Here is a 19,936-nt window from a genome sequence, read left to right on the forward strand (position 1 = left end):
GCCTTGACCTACTGGAGCAGGTGTCAAAAACCAAAACATTCCTCATTGTTCTAAGATGTTTTCAACAGCACTGATTTGTATATGTCAAAGCACTGCAATTTACTAATTGTGGTTTTTTTTCTCCATTTGCAGAAGTAGCAACATACACTGCAGTGAAATGCATCGACTGGATGGGTGGTGTAGGTTTCACCACAGACTTTCCCCAGGAAAAGTACTTTAGAGACAGCAAAATTGGCAGTATTTATGAAGGCACAAGCAATATGCAGTTAAATACAATTGCTAAATTAATTGAGAAAGAGTATTCATAAATTTCTGAACTGTATCAATTAATCTTGTACAAATATTTTGTATATTTTTTATACTGCTGAATGAATGAAGGGTGCCAGAATTATTAAGACTGAAAGATGATTTATATTTTTGTACAACTGCTTTATTACTAAAGTAATAAATTTACAATTCTTGGTTTAACTCATACATTGTTTTTATATAAGCTGCAACAAGCTGTGTAGCTGTTGGCCTATGTTTTGCATTCACATTTTTACAACTTTTATGAATAAAAAACAGTTTGTAGCGTACAATATCGGTACCTATTCCCTGTCCAATAAAATGATCACACACTGATGCTGCTTTCCAAATGTCAGATTTTTCATCATATCCGGCCATCTCTTCATAACTAAATTTTTTATTGAAATTCCACCTTTGTTCAGGGGCTACAAATGTGCCGTACAATGCTTTATGTCCACATTTTACACTAATATTTTGTTCTTTATGTACTTCTGGCAAAGCATCTAAATCATTCAATATTAACCGCATTTCATCAGTTACAAGCAACTGACTTAGTAATTTTACTAGATCATTTGAATCACACATTACTCTAGTACCTGCAGGACCATGGTGGAGTAACTCCAGAATCAAAGCATAATTCAGACAAAATCTTAAACTGAACATGAAACTATTATTGTACTTCTTACTAAGTAACTGACTTATATTTACTGCATTACCAAGCCTATGATATTCAGTTACAATAATGTTTTGTGTCTCACAGAAGCCAACTAACTGTACGATGTTAGGATTTGGACTGAAAATTTTAAGCATTTTCAGACCATTGTTAAAGTCATCACTGTAGTTTTCATTGTTTAGCACTGAATAAGCTACACTGAAATTTCTCCAAACTGCATGATAAACTGCCTTAACTGCTCCCAATCCAATAAGTTCTTTCACTTCAATTTCATTTATATCTGAACAAGACAGCCATGGATGGCAGTTATTCATGCCTTTCAAGTAGAAGTAACCAGACTCGCATTCATGATGGCTGGGACGAAATAAGTATTTAGTAACTATGACATAACTAACTACAATTAGAGGAATACAACATGCATACAATTTACATTTCATATTATAACTACAATGTTATCTTTGTTCAGTGAAAACCGATAAACATTTGTTCACTTAGGGTCATGAGGAAGTTTAAATCCAACCATATCAGCTGTCTCTTTGACAGATCTTTCACCTTTGGAATGATATTGTTCATGAATTTCTTTATAGCGCCGTTGACTTTGAAGATAACACAAATATGTCTGTGCCAAAAAATTCATCTCTTCCCTGGCTTTACATAACTGTAGGTCTGTTACCTGAAACTTACGATACTGTTGCAAAATGTATTTCTTCAATAAGGAATCTTGTAAATTACCATCAAAACTCATGTGGCGCAATTCTGACAAAAGCTGGCGAAGATTCCTTAATCCTGGGCCTCCCATATTAAAAGTTCTGCCCAATTGTGTCAGCTATTTAACCTCAGAGAAGACTGTAATTTATTGGTTATGAATTCTGTATCATCAGCTGAATACTTTGGCTCTTCACAATAGTTCCAAAGATCGGATGCCACTAAATCAAGTTTCTTCTGAGGAAAGACGTGTATAGCCAAGTCATTAAATATTTCCTTGTACTGAAATGAATTTATCACCCCAAACTCTTCAGTATGTGGAAATATATTTAATATATAACTTACACTTGTATACAGTACTGCCTTTGGATTTGTTTCTACAATTTTATTAAAACTATTACAAAACAGGAGACAGTTTGTAAGCTGTGGACCCCAATTAGCCCACAAGAAATTATTTGTTATCTGTTTAGGGCAATGGGGCAAATAAACCAGTGTCGTTACAGATGGTTTCAGTTTACGCTTCCCTTCTTCATTCTCTGTAATCAACTGGAAATTTAGATCTCTGAGCAGCTCACACTCTGCAGAATAGAAAACAGGATCATGAATGTACACTTCAGAATTAAAATTGTCTTTCAGTAAAAGTAGCAGGCCTAGTTGATATCTGGATGTCATGCATTCTGCCACATGTCCAAGTCCATAACAAATAATTTCTTTAATTTCAGAGCTGTTCAGCAATTTCAGTCCCTGAAGCAGCACTACTCGAACTGCTGTATAGAAATCTGATTCCTGAATTTCTTCTTTCGCTAATTCTATCCTTCTGTAAATATATTGTAAACATATTGTTGAAATCAACTAGGCAAACTTCAATAATTACTTCTAAGAAAAAGCTTAGTATCATTAGCATATGTTCTTACCTTATTGCAGATTCTTTGTTAATATCAGGAATGCCGGTCAACTGACTGCGTGTTATTGTAGACTCTTTCCTCTGAGCAGACTTGTTTGATCTTTTCTTTGCAGAAACCAGTTTGAAGTCACCTTCAAGCATCACTGTGAAATAAAATTATATTGCAGTATAATCTTCTAAATTAATCATCTTTAACTAAAAGGCTGTAAATAGAAGTCAGTCCAGCCTTTGATAGAACTACTTTAACTTAAAAGAACCTATTTAGAAACTTTTATTTCGTTTTCTTAATAGTGCACATGAATTATGCGTGTCAATCTGTAAACTTCCAAGGTGGTTACACTGATAAAATGTAACAAGAATGTTATTTTACTTGTGATGGATCTTGTTGAACTCCATAGATGTTATTCGACTGAGGATGTATTTAGTCAGAAATACTTTTACTAAGCTTTATTTTTCTGCCATGACTGCTTTCGGACTTATGGCTATCTTCAGGCAGCTACACTTGTTTAATTGCAGTACAAGAATTATCAGCATTCTGTCTGCTCGTACAGGTTGTTCTAGTGAATAGTGTTTTGTCTTGTTTTGGTCCTTATGCCTCTATGGGAGGAAGCATTAAGATTTTAAGTGTAAACAGCACACATATATTACACGATAAATAGTGGCACACAAATATTTCACAAGATTCTTCATGACAGTTGCAGCTTAAGACCTATGCTTTACACAATAGTAAATTTAGCTGTGCTCGCTTAAGAAACCCAAGTTTGAAATCTGAGCTAAAATACTCAAGTTCTCATTTATATGCCAATTCTCTTCTCAAACAACTTCAGTGTAATTTGAGTTGAGGTCCTTACTCGTTCCATTCTGAATTTTCTATAATTTTATTAAAATTATACACTAACTTATACAACAGAGTGAAGCTAGAGACTTCATTTTTTCCCTGGAACTCTTAACAGAGGGAGTGTAGGGGCAGAGGAAGCTAACAAATCTCTGCCCTGCAAATACACTAGCACAGGCACAAGAGGGGTGGAGAGGAAGCACAGTCCACTTCGTTAACACAGCTTATACTGATTCAGGGTAGAAAATCATACATCCAATGAAATGTTTATAGACTTTACTGTTAACAGATAGAGAAATTAAAAATGAGGGCAAAATTAAATTCTCTGAGATATTACAAGTGACGGAGATACACCAATGACAGTAGCAAACAAAACCATCAAAATTTTGATAACTGCTAGTACTTCAAAAATATCACTAATATTGTTCAGATAGTTAGCCAAAATTATTAGTTATTTTCAAACAAGCATCTAATTGTAACAGCAATTTCTCCTTACCATGGGTACCTTTTTTATTGTGAGTAACTTGCCAGAATTCTGAAGTTCACTGATTTTGAAAAAATGAGTTTCATTATTAAAAATATCAAGATATACCATAATCGCAATTGCAGATCTTAAACAGTTGTTAATTTCTTTTGTTTTCAATCTTATTATATATACCACACCTAATTCAGTGTAGGAAAGCAGTCTGCATTCAGAAGAGCTTCTAGTCATTTCAGAAAGGATAAATACAGGTTCTGCGTGGTTTCCAGGGGAATCTTATGCCACTGTTTCTCAAAATAGTGGCAAATTTAGATAATGATGATGGAATGTGAATAATGATCATGTACCATTCTGTGCAAGGTACACACAAAGGCTCAATGATATTGAGATGTCCAGGGAAAATATGACAGTTCAACCTCAGGGTCACAAAACCAGTCCTGGATGATGCAAACTGTGAACAGGAGTCATTTTATCTTGGAACACCATCAGGAAACAAACAATGTACCAGGACCTGATCACCCAAAATGGTCACATAATACTTGGCAGTATTGCAACCATACAGAGGAGCCATGGGGCCCATACAATACCGCGATACAGCTGCCCAAATCATTACTGAAACCCCACCATGATTCACTCGGCCAGCTGTTGGAAACAGTATGAACCAAGACTACCTGACCAAATGCCTTTCTTCCACTGCTTCACAGACAGGTTTTGTGGCTTTGGCATGTTTTCCTGTTAAGGACATTTGCATCACTGATGAGTGGTTTTGGAATTCCAATTCCTTATTCAACTCCATGCCTTATGGAGGCACCTTGATGGGATTTTTTTTTCTTATGCTGACAGGGTTCAAGAGTGCGACATTCAGTTCTGCTGTGATGTCGTTCCCGTATTTTTCGTCACAATCCTCTTCATGACCACCTGTCACAATCACTCAACACACACTTTCATCCACATTGTGACTTAGTGGATGATGTTTTCCTGTTTTCCCTGTATGCCGTATAAATCTTTGTTACGGTGCCTCTTGGAACCCCAAATACTTTGGCTACCTTGGTTACCACCACATGAGCACCAACAGTTTGCAATGTTGAGTTCACTTGGCTTGAACATAATGCACTGACAACTACACAGAATACTTTTCTGATTATGACTAATGCTTGCAAAGTATTGAGGACATTACACAGTTGCTGTTCATGGTCATATAACAGCAGTATAACCTGGATGATTGGCTATCATCTGCATTTATGTTCAAGCATGCATGTCTCAGGTGTTTCCATATTTTAGTTCAGTCCCTGTATACAGGGTGGTCCATTGAGGGCAAAATATCTCATGAAATAAGCATCAAGCGAAAAAACTACAAAGAACGAAACTCGTCTAACTTGAAGAGGGAAACCAGATGGAGCTATGCTTGGCCCACTAGATGGCACTGCCATAGGTCAAACGGATATCAACTGCGTTTTTTTAAAAATAGGAACCCCCATTTTTTATTACATATTCGTGTAGTAAGTAAAGAAATATGAATGTTTTAGTTGGACCACTTTTTTCGCTCTGTGATAGATGGCACTGTAATAGTCACAAACGTACACTCCTGGAAATTGAAATAAGAACACCGTGAATTCATTGTCCCAGGAAGGGGAAACTTTATTGACACATTCCTGGGGTCAGATACATCACATGATCACACTGACAGAACCACAGGCACATAGACACAGGCAACAGAGCATGCACAATGTCGGCACTAGTACAGTGTATATCCACCTTTCGCAGCAATGCAGGCTGCTATTCTCCCATGGAGACGATCGTAGAGATGCTGGATGTAGTCCTGTGGAACGGCTTGCCATGCCATTTCCACCTGGTGCCTCAGTTGGACCAGCGTTCGTGCTGGACGTGCAGACCGCATGAGACAACGCTTCATCCAGTCCCAAACATGCTCAATGGAGGACAGATCCGGAGATCTTGCTGGCCAGGGTAGTTGACTTACACCTTCTAGAGCACGTTGTGTGGCACGGGATACACGCGGACGTGTATTGTCCTGTTGGAACAGCAAGTTCCCTTGCCGGTCTAGGAATGGTAGAAAGATGGGTTCGATGACGGTTTGGATGTACCGTGCACTATTCAGTGTCCCCTCGACGATCACCAGAGGTGTACGGCCAGTGTAGGAGATCGCTCCCCACACCATGATGCCGGGTGTTGGCCCTGTGTGCCTCGGTCGTATGCAGTCCTGATTGTGGCACTCACCTGCACGGCGCCAAACACGCATACGACCATCATTGGCACCAAGGCAGAAGCGACTCTCATCGCTGAAGACGACACGTCTCCATTCGTCCCTCCATTCACGCCTGTCGCGACACCACTGGAGGCGGGCTGCACGATGTTGGGGCGTGAGCGGAAGACGGCCTAACGGTGTGCGGGACCGTAGCCCAGCTTCATGGAGACGGTTGCGAATGGTCCTCGCCGATACCCCAGGAGCAACAGTGTCCCTAATTTGCTGGGAAGTGGCGGTGCGGTCCCCTACGGCACTGCGTAGGATCCTACAGTCTTGGCGTGCATCCGTGCGTCGCTGCGGTCCGGTCCCAGGTCGACGGGCACGTGCACCTTTCGCCGACCACTGGCGACAACATCGATGTACTGTGGAGACCTCACGCCCCACGTGTTGTGCAATTCGGCGGTACGTCCACCCGGCCTCCCGCATGCCCACTATACGCCCTCGCTCAAAGTCCGTCAACCGCACATACGGTTCACGTCCCCACTGTCTCGGCATGCCACCAGTGTTAAAGACTGCTATGGAGCTCCGTATGCCACGGCAAACTGGCTGACACTGACGGCGGCGGTGCACAAATGCTGCGCAGCTAGCGCCATTCGACGGCCAACACCGCGGTTCCTGGTGTGTCCGCTGTGCCGTGCGTGTGATCATTGCTTGTACAGCCCTCTCGCAGTGTCCGGAGCAAGTATGGTGGGTCTGACACACCGGTGTCAATGTGTTCTTTTTTCCATTTCCAGGAGTGTATTAGTATGTGGTATCACGTAACATTCTGCCAGTGCGGACGGTATTTACTTCGTGATACATTACCCTTGTTAAAATGGACTGTTTACCAATTGCGGAAAAGGTCGATATTGTGTTGATGTATGGCTATTGTGATGAAAATGCCCAACGGGCATGTGCTATGTATGCTGCTCAGTATCCTGGACGACATCATCATCCAAGTGTCCAGACCGGATAGTTACGTTATTTAAGGAAACAGGAAGTGTTCAGCCACATGTGAAACATCAACCACGACCTGCAACAAATGATGATGCCCAAGTATGTGTTTTAGCTGCTGTCGTGGCTAAACCGCACATCAGTAGCAGACAAATTGCGCGAGAATCGGTAATCTCAAAAACGTCGGTGTTGAGAATGCTACATCAACATCGACTGCTCTCTTACCATATTTCTACACACCAGGAATTGCAAGGCAACGAATCTGAACATTGTGTACAGTTATGCCACAAATCCACGATAGCTGCGACATGTGGAACATTAGCGACCTTGGCGGTTAATGTATGGAGCGGCATTATGGGAGGAAGGATAATTGGCTCCCATTTTATCGATGGCAATCTAAATGGTGCAATGTATGCTGATTTCCTACATAATGTTTTACCGATGTTACTACAAGATGGCTCACTGCATGATAGAATGGCGATGTACTTCCAACATGATGGATGTCCAGCACATAGCTCGTGTGTGGTTGAAGCGGTATTGAATAACATATTTCATGACAGGTGGACTGGTTGTCGATGCACCATTCCGTGGCCTGCACGTTCACCGGATCCGATGTCCCTGGACTTCTTTCTGTGGGGAAAGTTGAAAAATATTTGCTATCGTGATCCATCGACAACGCCTGACAACATATGTCAGTGCATGTGTGAACATTTCGAAAGGCGAACTACTCGCTGTTGAGAGGAATGTCGTTACACGTATTGCCAATTGCATTGAGGTTGACGGACATCATTTTGAGCATTTATAGCATTAATGTGGTATTTACAGGTAATCACGCTGTAACAGCATGCATTCTCAGAAATGATAAGTTCACTATCAACAAGTTCCAACTAAAACATTCATATTTCTTTACGTACTACATGAATATGTAATAAAAAATGGCGGTTCCTATTTAAAAAAACAGCTGATATCTGTTTGACCTATGGCAGCGCCATCTAGCAGGCCAACCGTAGCGCCATCTGCTTTCCCTCTTCAAGCTAGACAAGTTTCGTTCATTGTAGTTTCTTCGTTTGACGCTTATTTTGTGACGTATTTGGCCTGGTCACAATCAATGGGCCACCCTGTATATAATCATTCACATTTAAATCATTTCTATTAGATACTCCTAGGTACTTGACACTTTCAACTGACACCAGTTATGTAGTCAAACACTATTGAATCTTTTCATCATTTTGTACCTGAAGTTTAAATGTAGGCAGTTGTGAATACTGAGAAGTTGACTGAGCAAACCTAATGTGTTGTTGTTGCATCTTTGAGAAGTTCAACACTAGGCTGCTACTCTGTTGAAAGAGAGAATGATAACCACCCCCCCCCCCCCCTCCCCCTCAACTAGCCACACAAAAACAGAAATTGAGGCCAAGTTCAGGGCAGTGAGAGTTCTCACTGTTTGACCTAGTTGCAGGACATCACAATAGTTGAAAATGGGGAATACTAGTCTTAGAACAACATTTTTTCCTAGTGCCTAGAAAAAAGCTTTTGTGTGTCCTTATGTGTCAAAAGTTTAGGTGGAAAATGAAAACAATCAGACAACATTAATAAGTTAGTTTGCAAAATACACACTTAATAACTGAGGCGATATCTTTAATGCAGTAGTGTTATGAAAAGGACAGTGCTCCTCATCAAATAGAGCAGACATTGAGTCACAGACAGGCAAGACAAAGACAATGCTAAACATTAAGCTTCCAGCCAAAAGGCATTCTTCTGAGGTAGGAAATACGCACTAACCACACACCCAAATGACCATTGTCTCTAGCCACTGTGGCCAGAGACAGTGGTGGTATGTGTGAGTTGTGCTTGTGTGTGCATTTTCCACATCATAAAAAGGCCTTTTGGCTGAAAGCTTAAATGTATAGCAGTCCTTAGGTTGTGCCAGTCTGTGGTGAGTAAAAATCTATCCTTATCATAAAATTGTTGTTATTTCATCCTGGCCTTTCCAATGTCTGAAATGCTGTAGGCTCTTCCATGCTGCTGAGTTATATATGATTAAGCTAATGGTCTTGATAAAAACAAATAATCTTGGATGTTGATACAATCGGATAAAACACAGTGGGTACTAATGCTTAGCAGTGTAGTGCTATGACAATCTATTTTTCTCACTGTATTCTTGCATACAAAGCTTGATAAGTCTGCAGATTCACTGAGTACGGGGATGAAGCTCTGAGTGCAACTGCTTAAAAAGACACACCAGCCAATCAGAGTTGCAGGCCATGTGAATTTAGCATCCTCTGGTACCGTGCGTGTGTTGTGACCGCTGCCCCCCCCCCCCCCCCCGCCCCATTACAAACAGCAAGCAGTGGAAGAGTGACTTCGCCAGCAGTGCAATGGCAGGAGACTGAAACTTGCCGTCTCTCGTGTAGCTGTGTGCATTGCACCAGGTACTAATGGAGAAGATGCCACGGACACCGCATACCCTTATAAAATACGGAGTGACAAACATCTTCTAAGACACAGAAATATTGTTTTTCTCCAATTTGAGTGTTTATGAAGTACCGGCTAACCCAGCAATTCTTCGCAGTTGCTAAATATGTATGGGAATCGTATATACAATCCTAAATTCCTTGCCCCCGCCCTCTCTGCCCCCCCTTCATCCCCCCCTCTCTCTCCATGCAACCTCTCCCCCTCATCTCTCTGTCCATTTCTGTCCGAGTGTTCAGTAGTTCGTAAGTCTCCCCCCCCCCCCCCCCCCTCTATGTCCATTTTTGTCAGAATATTCAGTAGAGTACCATGTAAAAATTTGAAGTAAACTGGTCAAGAACTTTTCGAGATTTGTGATAACTATCCTCTTTAGGTATTCATATACACGTATATAATATTACAAAAATATATTGCCTATATCTATCCAAACATTCAACAGTGTCTCACCTAAAAATCTGTAGTAAATTGATCAAAACATAGTGACAATTTCGTAATGTTTCCCCTTTATATATTACGTATGTATTTATATACAGGGTGTTACAAAAAGGTACGGCCAAACTTTCAGGAAACATTCTTCACACACAAATAAAGAAAAGATGTTATGTGGACATGTGTCCGGAAACGCTTAATTTCCATGTTAGAGCTCATTTTAGTTTCGTCTGTATGTACTGTACTTCCTCAATTCACCCCCATGATTTCATACGGGATACTCTACCCGTGCTGCTAGAACATGTGCCTTTACAGGCACGACACAACATGTGGTTCATGCACGATGGAGCTCCTGCACATTTCAGTCGAAGTGCTTGTACGCTTCTCAACAACAGATTCGGTGACCAATGGATTGGTAGAGGTGGAACAATTCCATGGCCTCCACGCTCTCCTGACCTCAACCCTCTTAACTTTCATTTATGGGGGCATTTGAAAGCTCTTCGTCTATGCAACCCCGGTACCAAATGTAGAGATTCTTCATGCTCGTATTGTGGACAGCTGTGATACAATACGCTATTCTCCAGGGATGCATCAGCGCATCAGGGATTCCATGCGACGGAGGGTGGATGCATGTATCCTCGCTAACGCAGGACATTTTGAACATTTCCTGTAACAAAGTGTTTGAAGTCACGCTGGTACGTTCTGTTGCTGTGTGTTTCCATTCCATGATTAATTGGATTTGAAGAGAAGTAATAAAATGAGCTCTAACATGGAAAGTAAGCGTTTCCAGACACATATCCACATAAAATATTTTCTTTCTTTGTGTGTGAGGAATGTTTCCTGAAAGTTTGGCTGTACCTTTTTGTAACACCCTGTATACAACTGTCAAACAATTTTTTTTTTTTAAGCATCTCACAGCAGAGCTATCGAACTGGATGCAAATATTGTTTTCTTTTCTTTTTTTGTACTAAAAATACCATTACCACCCAAAATTATGAAGCAACAACAAAAATCAACCAAAACAGTCCAGTCATTCTACAGTGAAGATCTTTCACAATTGATATTAATTTCTGACTTTTCCAGTAGATTTTCCAAAAAGTTCCTTTCATACAAACTTTGTCCTGACAATTACAAACACAACAAAGTCAAAAATATACCAAATCTATTGAGACATTCTTAATTGATAATATTTCATACATGTGTCAGTAGATGTTTAATTTCTGACTTTTTCGTTGGATTTTCCAAAAAATTTATTTGACACAAATCTTGTCCTGGAAAAAAAAGAAAAAGAAAAATCAACCAAATTGATTAAGCAATTCCAGGGGTGACGATTTTTTACACATGTGGCAACTGATTTTTACTTATATAGTTTACGACAAGATCTCCAACAGATGAACAGAAATGGATTTATGTTGTACAAGAAATCCTGCAAGGACTCTCCAGAAATGTACTACCAATCTGTGTGTTCAAAAGAAAAGCTTTAAATGCAGGGAAGAAAACTAAACAGAGTGATGCTGATGTATACAGTCTTGTATTGAAAGTGCAAATATCTGGAATGGTTCCAGGTGACACACATCTGTCCATTTAGGTGGACAAAATGTTTGTACAGTCCACACAAAAGTGCAACATAGACGGCCAGAAAATGAGAATCATTATAACAGCAGCAACATTCTTATTAAGCCCTGTCCAGTTAATGTACAGAATCAACATTCAAAGTGACTTGTTCAAAAGTTCCATCGCTTTCTTTGTATGCCCGACAATGAGTCATGAGAATAAGAGATTATGGTCTGCAAGGAGGGATGAAGACAGGTAATGTTTCCCTCATTCAACAAGCAAATGTAGTAATACTTGAAGAAACTACGGCTGTAAGTTGCTTCACATAATACAGAGCTGTAGTTGTTGTCTGTGATGATTGAAATTTTAAGAGCACCCATATCCTGCCAACTGCAACAAAAAACTTAAAATTTCCAAGGAGCAAAGTGTGTTCTGAGAACATGAAGTCTTAGTCTCTTACTGATCTGTTGCTTTTTGTACAGTAATCTCATCTCCCCCCCCCCCCCCCCCCTCTGCTCCCCTTTTGGTAGATCTGTACCAAATTGAAACAGGACACTTATCAACAATCAAAAGAGAAAAATGTATTCTTGGAAGGCAACGTAAACTCATGATAACTGCATTTTGTGCTTAAGTGATGAATTAAAGTAACTAACTGAACACAAAGCCAGTTATAAAGTCCAATGGCCTAGCCTCAAATCAACAAGTTTCATCCATCCTTGAACAGTTGTGTTCAGAAAAGGTCCAAAAATCTACTCATTTACACTGAATTCTACCATGTTAAAAATCCAGTGAATATGAATCTATGCACATGAAATAAAGAAAGGTCGAACAAGACGCTAGGAGACACTGAAGTACCTCCTGTATTACTGAAATGAAAAGAGGAATTAAGCACTAGACTGTGGTCTTTTAATCAATTCCTATGAAATGAAAAATATTACATACGATTCCCACGACGCTATTAGGCTCATGTTCCAGAGAAAGTACATGCACAGTCAGCCATATGAACTATGCGATTCTTCTGACACATTCTCCCCCCCCCCCCCCCCCCTCTCTCAACTAGGGACTCGCATCACAGGTGAGGGACTAGAAATTAAAAGTGGAGAGAGACTGGATGAAAAGCTTTTATTCCGTATATACACAGATGTTGAAAGAAGCAAATTCTGTATGATTAAATGATGATGGCGTCCTCTTGGGTAAAATATTCTGGAGGTAAAATAGTCCCCCCATTCAGATCTCCGGGCGGGGACTACTCAAGAGGGTTTCGTTATCAGAAGAAAGAAAACTGGCGTTCTACGAATCGGAGTGTGGAATGTCTGATCCCTTAATCGGGCAGGTAGGTTAGAAAATTTAAAAAGGGAAATGGATAGGTTAAAGTTAGGTATAGTGGGAATTAGTGAAGTTCAGTGGCAGGAGGAACAAGACTTTTGGTCAGGTCACTACAGGGTTATAAACACAAAATCAAATAGGCGTAATGCAGGAGTAGGTTTAATAATGAATAGGAAAATAGGAATGCGGGTAAGCTACTACAAACAGCATAGTGAACACATTATTGTGGCCAAGATAGATATGAAGCCCACACCTACTACAGTAGTACAAGTTTATATGCCAACTAGCTCTGCAGATGACGAAGAAATTGAGGAAATGTATGATCAAATAAAAGAAATTATTCAGATAGTGAAGGGGGACAAAAATTTAATAGTCATGGGTGAGTGGAATTCGGTAGTAGGAAAAGGGAGAGAAGGAAACGTAGTAGGTGAATATGGACTGGGGCAAAAATAATTAAAGAGGAAGCCGCCTGGTAGAATTTTGCACAGAGCACAACTTAATCATAGGTAACACTTGGTTCAAGAATCATAAAAGAAGACTGTATACATGGAAGAAGCCTAGAGATACTGACAGGTTTCAGATAGATTATATAATGGTAAGACAGAGATTTAGGAACCAGATTTTAAATTGTAAGACATTTCCAGGGGCAGATGTGGACTCTGACCACAATCTATTGGTTATGACCTGTAGATTAAAACTAAAGAAACTGCAAAAAGGTGTGAATTTCAGGAGATGGGACCTGGATAAACTAAAAGAACCAGAGGTTGTACAGAGTTTCAGCGAGAGCATAAGGGAGCAATTGACAGAAATGGGGGAAAGAAATATGGTGGAAGAAGAATGGGTAGCTTTGAGAGGTGAAGTAGTGAAGGCAGCAGAGGATCAAGTAGGTAAAAAGACGAGGGCTATTAGAAATCCTTGGGTAACAGAAGAAATATTGAATTTACTTGATGAAAGGAGAAAATATAAAAATGCAATAAATGAAGCAGGCAAAAAGGAATACAGACGTCTCAAAAATGAGTTCGACAGGAAGTGCAAAATGGCTAAGCAGGAATGTCTAGAGGACAAATGTAAGGATGTAGAGGCTTATCTCACTAGGGGTAAGGTAGATACTGGCTACAGGAAAATTAAAGAGACCTTTGGAGATAAGAGAACCACTTCTATGAACATCAAGAGCTCAGATGGAAACCCAGTTCTAAGCAAAGAAGGGAAAGCAGAAAGGTGGAAGGAGTATATAGAGGGTCTATACAAGGGCGATGTACTTGAGGACAATATCATGGAAATGGAGGAGGATGTAGATGAAGATGAAATGGGAGATACGATACTGCGTGAAGAATTTGACAGAGCACTGAAAGACCTGAGTCGAAACAAGGCCCCCAGAGTGGACAACATTCCATTGGAACTAATGACGGCCTTGGGAGAGCCAGTCCTGACAAAACTCTACCATCTGGTGAGCAAGATGTACGAGACAGGCGAAATACCCTCAGACTTCAAGAAGAATATAATAATTCCAATCCCAAAGAAAGCAGGTGTTGACAGATGTGAATATTACCGAACTATCAGTTTAATAAGTCACAGCTGCAAAATACTAATGCAAATTCTTTACAGACGAATGGAAAAACTAGTAGAAGCCGACCTCGGGGAAGATCAGTTTGGATTCTGTAGAAATGTTGGAACACGTGAGGCAATACTGTCCCTACAACTTACCTTAGAAGCTAGAATAAGGAAGGGCAAACCTACATTTCTGTCATTTGTGGACTTGGAGAAGGCTTTTGACAATGTTGACTGGAATGCTCTCTTTCAAATTCTGAAGGTGGCAGGGGTGAAATACAGGGAGCGAAGGGCTATTTACGGTTTTTACAGAAACCAGATGGCAGTTATTAGAGTCGAGGTTCATGAAAGGGAGGCAGTGGTTGGGAAGGGAATGAGACAGGATTGTAGTCTCTCCCCGATGTTATTCAATCTGTATATTGAGCAAGCAGTGAAGGAAACTAAAGGAAAATACGGAGTTGGTATTAAAATCCATGGAGAAGAAATAAAAATGTTGAGGTTCGCCGATGACATCGTAATTCTGTCAGAGACAGCAAAGGACTTGGAAGAGCAGTTGAACGGAATGGACAGTGTCTTGAAAGGAGGATATAAGACGAACATCAACAAAAGCAAAATGAGGATAATCGAATGTAGTCGAATTAAGTCAGGTGATGCTGAGGGAATTAGGTTAGGGAATGAGACACTTAAAGTAGTAAAGGACTTTTACTATTTGGGGAGCAAAATAACTGATGATGGTCGAAGTAGAGAGGATATAAAATGTAGACTGGCAATGGCAAGGAAAGCGTTTCTGAAGAAGAGAAATTTGTTAACATCCGAGTATAGATTAAAGTGTCAGAAAGTCATTTCTGAAAGTATTTGTATGGAGTGTAGCCATGTATGGAAGTGAAACATGGACAATAAATAGTTTGGACAAGAAGGGAATAGAAGCTTTCGAAATGTGGTGCTACAGAAGAATGCTGAAGATTAGATGGGTATATCGCATAACTAATGAGGAAGTATTGAATAGGATTGGGGAGAAGAGAAGTTTGTGGCACAATTTGACCAGAAGAAGGGATCGGTTGGTTGTACATGTTCTGTGGCATCAAGGGATCACCAATTTAGTATTGGAGGGCAGCGTGGAGGGTAAAAATCGTAGAGGGAGACCAAGAGATGACTACACTAAGCAGATTCAGAAGGATGCAGGTTGCAGTAGGTATTGGGAGATGAAGAAGCTTGCACAAGATAGAGTAGCATGGAGAGCTGCATCAAACCAGTCTCAGGACTGAAGACCACAACAACAACAAACTTTTAAAAAATCTTGATGCTCCCTGATCCTTGGGGAGAAAGCTGTCCACAATGTACAGTTGAGTTAAGGACTTCAAACACAGATGAGAAAAGTATGCAGTACAGACTGATACTTCTAATTTTCAAAACACAAACACGTATAATGAGGATGACAAGGACACATTTAGTACAGTCAACAAAAACTGAAAAAGGTTTATCAGGGGAAAAAAAATTGTTTAGTCACAAATTTTTGTACAGTTTGAGGAAGTGCCACCCACAAACAGCATACTAAACATCCGGACTGGTAGGGTGTGGGGGTGGGAATAAGATGGAGGGGGCTGGGCATTTCAATATAACTTTTTTTAATAAATCGAAAGCCACAGCTTCTAACAAAAATGTTTCGCAGTAAAAAAATTAAACTGCGTTAAATTTTTTAAAAAAAATAGGTTCTATTCGTATTTTCTCTGTGCCCAATAGTTTCCATATTGCAGGGGATGGGAGAAATCTCAGACTGTTGTTTTAGTGTCTTAATGGAATTGGCCAACTCGTACAAATACCTGGGTGTAACACTTTGTAGGGATGTGAAATGGCATTATCACATAGGTCCAGTCATGGTAAAGCAGGTGGCACACTTCGGTTCATTGGTAGAATACTGGGGAAATTCAATGAATCTACAAAAAGAGATTGTTTACAAATCACTCTTGCAACTGGTTCTAGAATATTGCTCAAATGTGTGGGACCCGTACTAGATAGGACTGACGGGGGATATCGAACGTATACAGAGAGCAGCATGAATGGCCACAGGTTTGTTTAATCTATGGGAGAGTGTCACAGAGATACTGAAGGAAGTGAACTGGAAGACTCTTGAAGATAGACATAAACTATCCCGAGAAAGTCTATTAACAAAAAATTTCATGAACTGGCTTCAAGTGATTACTCTAGCAATATACTTCAACCCCTTCACGTCACCCACACAGGGATCATGAGGATAAGATTAGAATAATTACTGCACACACACAAAGGCATTCAAACAATCATTCTTCCCATGCTCCATACGCGACTGGAGCAGGAAGAAACCCTAATAACTGATACAATGGGACGAATCCTCTGACATGCACCTCACGGTGGTTTGCAGAGAATACATCTAGATGTAGAATGGTTTAAAATTAAACTTTATTGTTGGCTTAACTATAATTATTAATTTGGTGTATCACATCTAAGTGCTGCAGTATGTATTAAGGGACAAACTATGTCCCGCAGACCTATTCATAAGTCTGCAAATTGAAGAGCAAACAGGCAAGTCTTCCCCACTCACTCTATTCCATTACGTAACAAGAAGCAACAATTGGGCACTTCACGAAGTTATACCAACCTACTACAGCTCACCTCATGAATCACCGGTAATACAGTGCACAAGCACGCATGGGGTGTGTTTATTTTCCACAAAGTGTGTTAATACTAATGCCTTAAGCCATGCCTAACCCATTTACTTTTCTACATCTTTCATCTTCTTACCTTTAAAGCTGTGTAATGTTTTCAACCTTCTCTATGGAAACTGGTAGCGATTTTACAACAGTTGAGACTTTACAACACAGTTGTCAGACAAGTGCAAACACTATGATCGGACCTCATATGCAACCACAATCAGATCACTGAAAACAATGCCAACCTCAATTCTGGCAACCATAGTAGAAGAGACTATAACAGATTTAACAGAGTAGCTCTTACAAATACCATCAGAAGTGAATAAAGGAAATCACAGAACTACGGATGGAACTGATTTTAGTCGCTCTCCAGCAATAATTCATTTTACTGTTCCACCTCGTTACTAAGTGCTACTTGGTGTTTTCAAATTTGCAAATGCTGATTCATGTCGATGTGATTAGAGTGAGGTAGTTATTATACATAAACATGAGTTGTTTCAGCATTGAAACTGTATTTTCTATTAAAATTAAAGTTTACAACACAGGCAGGTGCAGAAAGAGATTGCTTCTTTACCATAAATAGGTTAAGCCACATATTCTGGGTATCATTTTTTATTTTTAGCATTGTACTTTATTATTGCGAATACTACTCACGACAGGCCAGTATTTAGAGAATATTTTCCAATCTACAACACGGAAAATAATAATAATAATAATAATAATAATATGGCAGAGTAATTAAAAAAAAAAAGTTATATCGTCAATCGTTTGCAGATCAAAACTTAGATACTTTTAAGGTGACGTTCTCTCGAATATGCACATCCAATAAGTTAGAACAATCTGTGTAAATTTCATTTTACTTTTATCTTCTGTTTATAACAACAATGCTAAATTTACTGCTATTTATTGTGTTAATCGTCCTTAAGGCTTGTAAGTAAATTACATGCATCTAACAATTTGTGAACCTTGTTATGAACATGTTTAATCTAGGCTGCCGGCACTAGGCACTACATAATGAGGAGAGATAATCTCACTGTTATAATTATACGCGACCACGCGCAAACTCTGCAAATGCACAGTTTTTGGCATAATGAAATTAACAAAATAAACACGTACTTGAGAGTCTGTAACTCCATACTTCCTAAACGATAGTGTATCCCAAAGTGGCTAGTTAACACTGCATCGAGAAACGCATATTTCAGTGCATGGTGATTACATAATCCAAAAAGCAGAGTATTACCGAATTACTGGCACTGTGCCTAGGATCACAGAGAAGTTTTGTCAGGCTATAAAAGGGTGAATGTTTTCGAATAAATCATCTTCTACGTCTGCCAACAAATTAGACTTAACATTCTGTACTCACCCTTGCCGCTTTGTGTACGATTTCGTAAGCGAAGTTCTTTGCTTGTGTTTTGATCGGCGATGACCTTCATTGCCAGTTACTTTTATATTAACGGTATTTCTCCGTTACTTGCTCGCGTAGCAAACTTCTATAAGTTTTTGCTTCTATGGGTTACTGAGACTAGTGTTTTACCCAGTTCCATACATAAACATTGAAGAGTTTGTAATTTCGATTAATTAAAATTTGAAGCATTGATTACCGTAGCGTTTTAATGGGGTGGCATCGACATCAGTTTGTACAGTTTATAGGTTCAAACATTTCTTTACGAGAACTTGCCCAGTTTCCCTGCTTGTAGACTTACCGGACTAAAGCGTTACATTAGATGCATATTTTCCAGTTAACGTAAGTTGCATAACAACTTCGTTGTAAAACTTCGTTCTTCATCAATAACAACTGAATTTAACCATCATTTTCAACAATTACATGATTTTTGGTAGCGGTATATCTCTCATTTCCACTGACCATTTGCAATTTGTGAGACAGGCTTTTCGCACAAGATACTGTTTGTCACAGCAGTTCTACCGCATCGGGAAGCTGCGCATGTGCAAGGCTTTGCGGTTAAGTGTGTATCGCTAAAGAATTCTGAAATGCTGGCAGCCGTTGTTTACATGTGACGGGTGTTGTGCATTGCGTATTTCTACGTACTAGTTGTGTGGGATGCTTGTGTACAGTAGCAGTTGATCTTACCTGCATAACTTAGTACGAAAATCAGTGTCATGGCAAATACATCTAGAAATTACGTGCGAGATGATATCATGAATAGTATATTGTCGCCCGGTATAACACCTTGCCCTTCTGGGAACCAACCTGGCCGCAGCGGGAAATGGTACAGAAAAGCAGAACACAGGTTAGCCCGCCTGCGAATTTTATTTCACCTTCTGCTGTTTGTAAAACACTGCGCCAAAACGTTCTGTGCACATGATACACAATTCGTGATACGGCATTACGGAGGAAAGTGACAAATGACCCACAGCCCGAACACACTGTTTTGAACTGTAAAATAATCATAAATATATTGCACAACGATTTCTTTGTAAATGTGTGGGCTCAAAAATCTGAACACTCATTCTGCCCATTTGCAACAACTGACTACATCATTCTTTTTCAAACTCAGTAAATCTTGTTCTGTCATAACTGACATTGCAAGTTCTTTATTTATTCTTATACACTTCTTCTCTGAAGGGTTTAGAAATACGTCGTCGTCGTCGTCTACGTAAACCACATTAATAATGATTTGATTAGTTTAGTGTTACTAATTAAATTAAATTCATCTTTATTTTTGGGTATTCCTATAAAGCGAATTGCATAGAATAATAATTTATACTCAAAATAGTTTTTTAATATTACGGTAACTCCTTACACAGTTCTCAAGTGATAACGCCTGGTAATCGCTTATTTTTATGAAAACTGTGTTAGGTTTTAAGAAGATGAAACAAACC

At 39.6% G+C, this 19,936-nt stretch overlaps 3 protein-coding genes across 7 annotated transcripts in view; 2 read left to right on the forward strand and 1 right to left on the reverse strand.

Moving 5' to 3' along the window:
* Window positions 1–472, forward strand: part of LOC126275659 (short/branched chain specific acyl-CoA dehydrogenase, mitochondrial) — a 55,961-nt gene extending 55,489 nt beyond the window's left edge. The window contains exon 9 of the mRNA XM_049977216.1: window positions 133–472. Within this exon, the coding sequence (XP_049833173.1) occupies window positions 133–308 (176 nt within the window). The 3' untranslated portion in view covers window positions 309–472. The remainder of the gene's footprint in view (window positions 1–132) is intronic.
* Window positions 473–1,649: 1,177 nt separating this feature from the next.
* On the reverse strand, window positions 1,650–19,256 carry LOC126275691 (SRR1-like protein). 5 transcript variants are annotated; one of them, XM_049977219.1, is made up of 3 exons: window positions 19,185–19,256; window positions 2,578–2,710; window positions 1,650–2,480 (listed from the first exon to the last, which is right to left on the reverse strand). In XM_049977219.1, the coding sequence occupies exons 1-3, from the start codon at window positions 19,213–19,215 to the stop codon at window positions 1,781–1,783; spliced, it is 864 nt and encodes a 287-aa protein (XP_049833176.1). In that variant the 5' UTR covers window positions 19,216–19,256; the 3' UTR covers window positions 1,650–1,780. The 5 variants fall into 5 exon arrangements, with proteins under 5 accessions (XP_049833176.1, XP_049833178.1, XP_049833175.1 ...); XM_049977221.1 differs by lacking the exon at window positions 19,185–19,256 and adding an exon at window positions 18,799–18,883; XM_049977218.1 differs by lacking the exon at window positions 19,185–19,256 and adding an exon at window positions 18,459–18,805.
* LOC126275603 (cytosolic purine 5'-nucleotidase) overlaps window positions 19,072–19,936 on the forward strand; it is a 413,580-nt gene continuing 412,715 nt past the window's right edge. Inside the window, exon 1 of the mRNA XM_049977212.1 lies at window positions 19,072–19,344. Coding sequence (XP_049833169.1) covers window positions 19,214–19,344 — 131 coding nt within the window. The 5' untranslated portion in view covers window positions 19,072–19,213. The remainder of the gene's footprint in view (window positions 19,345–19,936) is intronic.

Source organism: Schistocerca gregaria, chromosome 1 (assembly GCF_023897955.1).
Source record: "Schistocerca gregaria isolate iqSchGreg1 chromosome 1, iqSchGreg1.2, whole genome shotgun sequence".
NCBI classification, from domain to species: Eukaryota; Metazoa; Arthropoda; class Insecta; order Orthoptera; family Acrididae; genus Schistocerca; species Schistocerca gregaria.

Coding starts and splice junctions, on each gene's coding strand:
- LOC126275691 (XM_049977218.1), bottom strand. CDS start 18,528: ATGAAGGTCATCGCCGATCAAAACACAAGCAAAGAACTTCGCTTACGA. Junction 2,711..18,458: donor TCGTACACAAAGCGGCAAGG/GTGAGTACAGAA, acceptor TTTATTTCACAG/TGATGCTTGAAGGTGACTTC. Junction 2,481..2,577: donor AACAAAGAATCTGCAATAAG/GTAAGAACATAT, acceptor ATATATTTACAG/AAGGATAGAATTAGCGAAAG.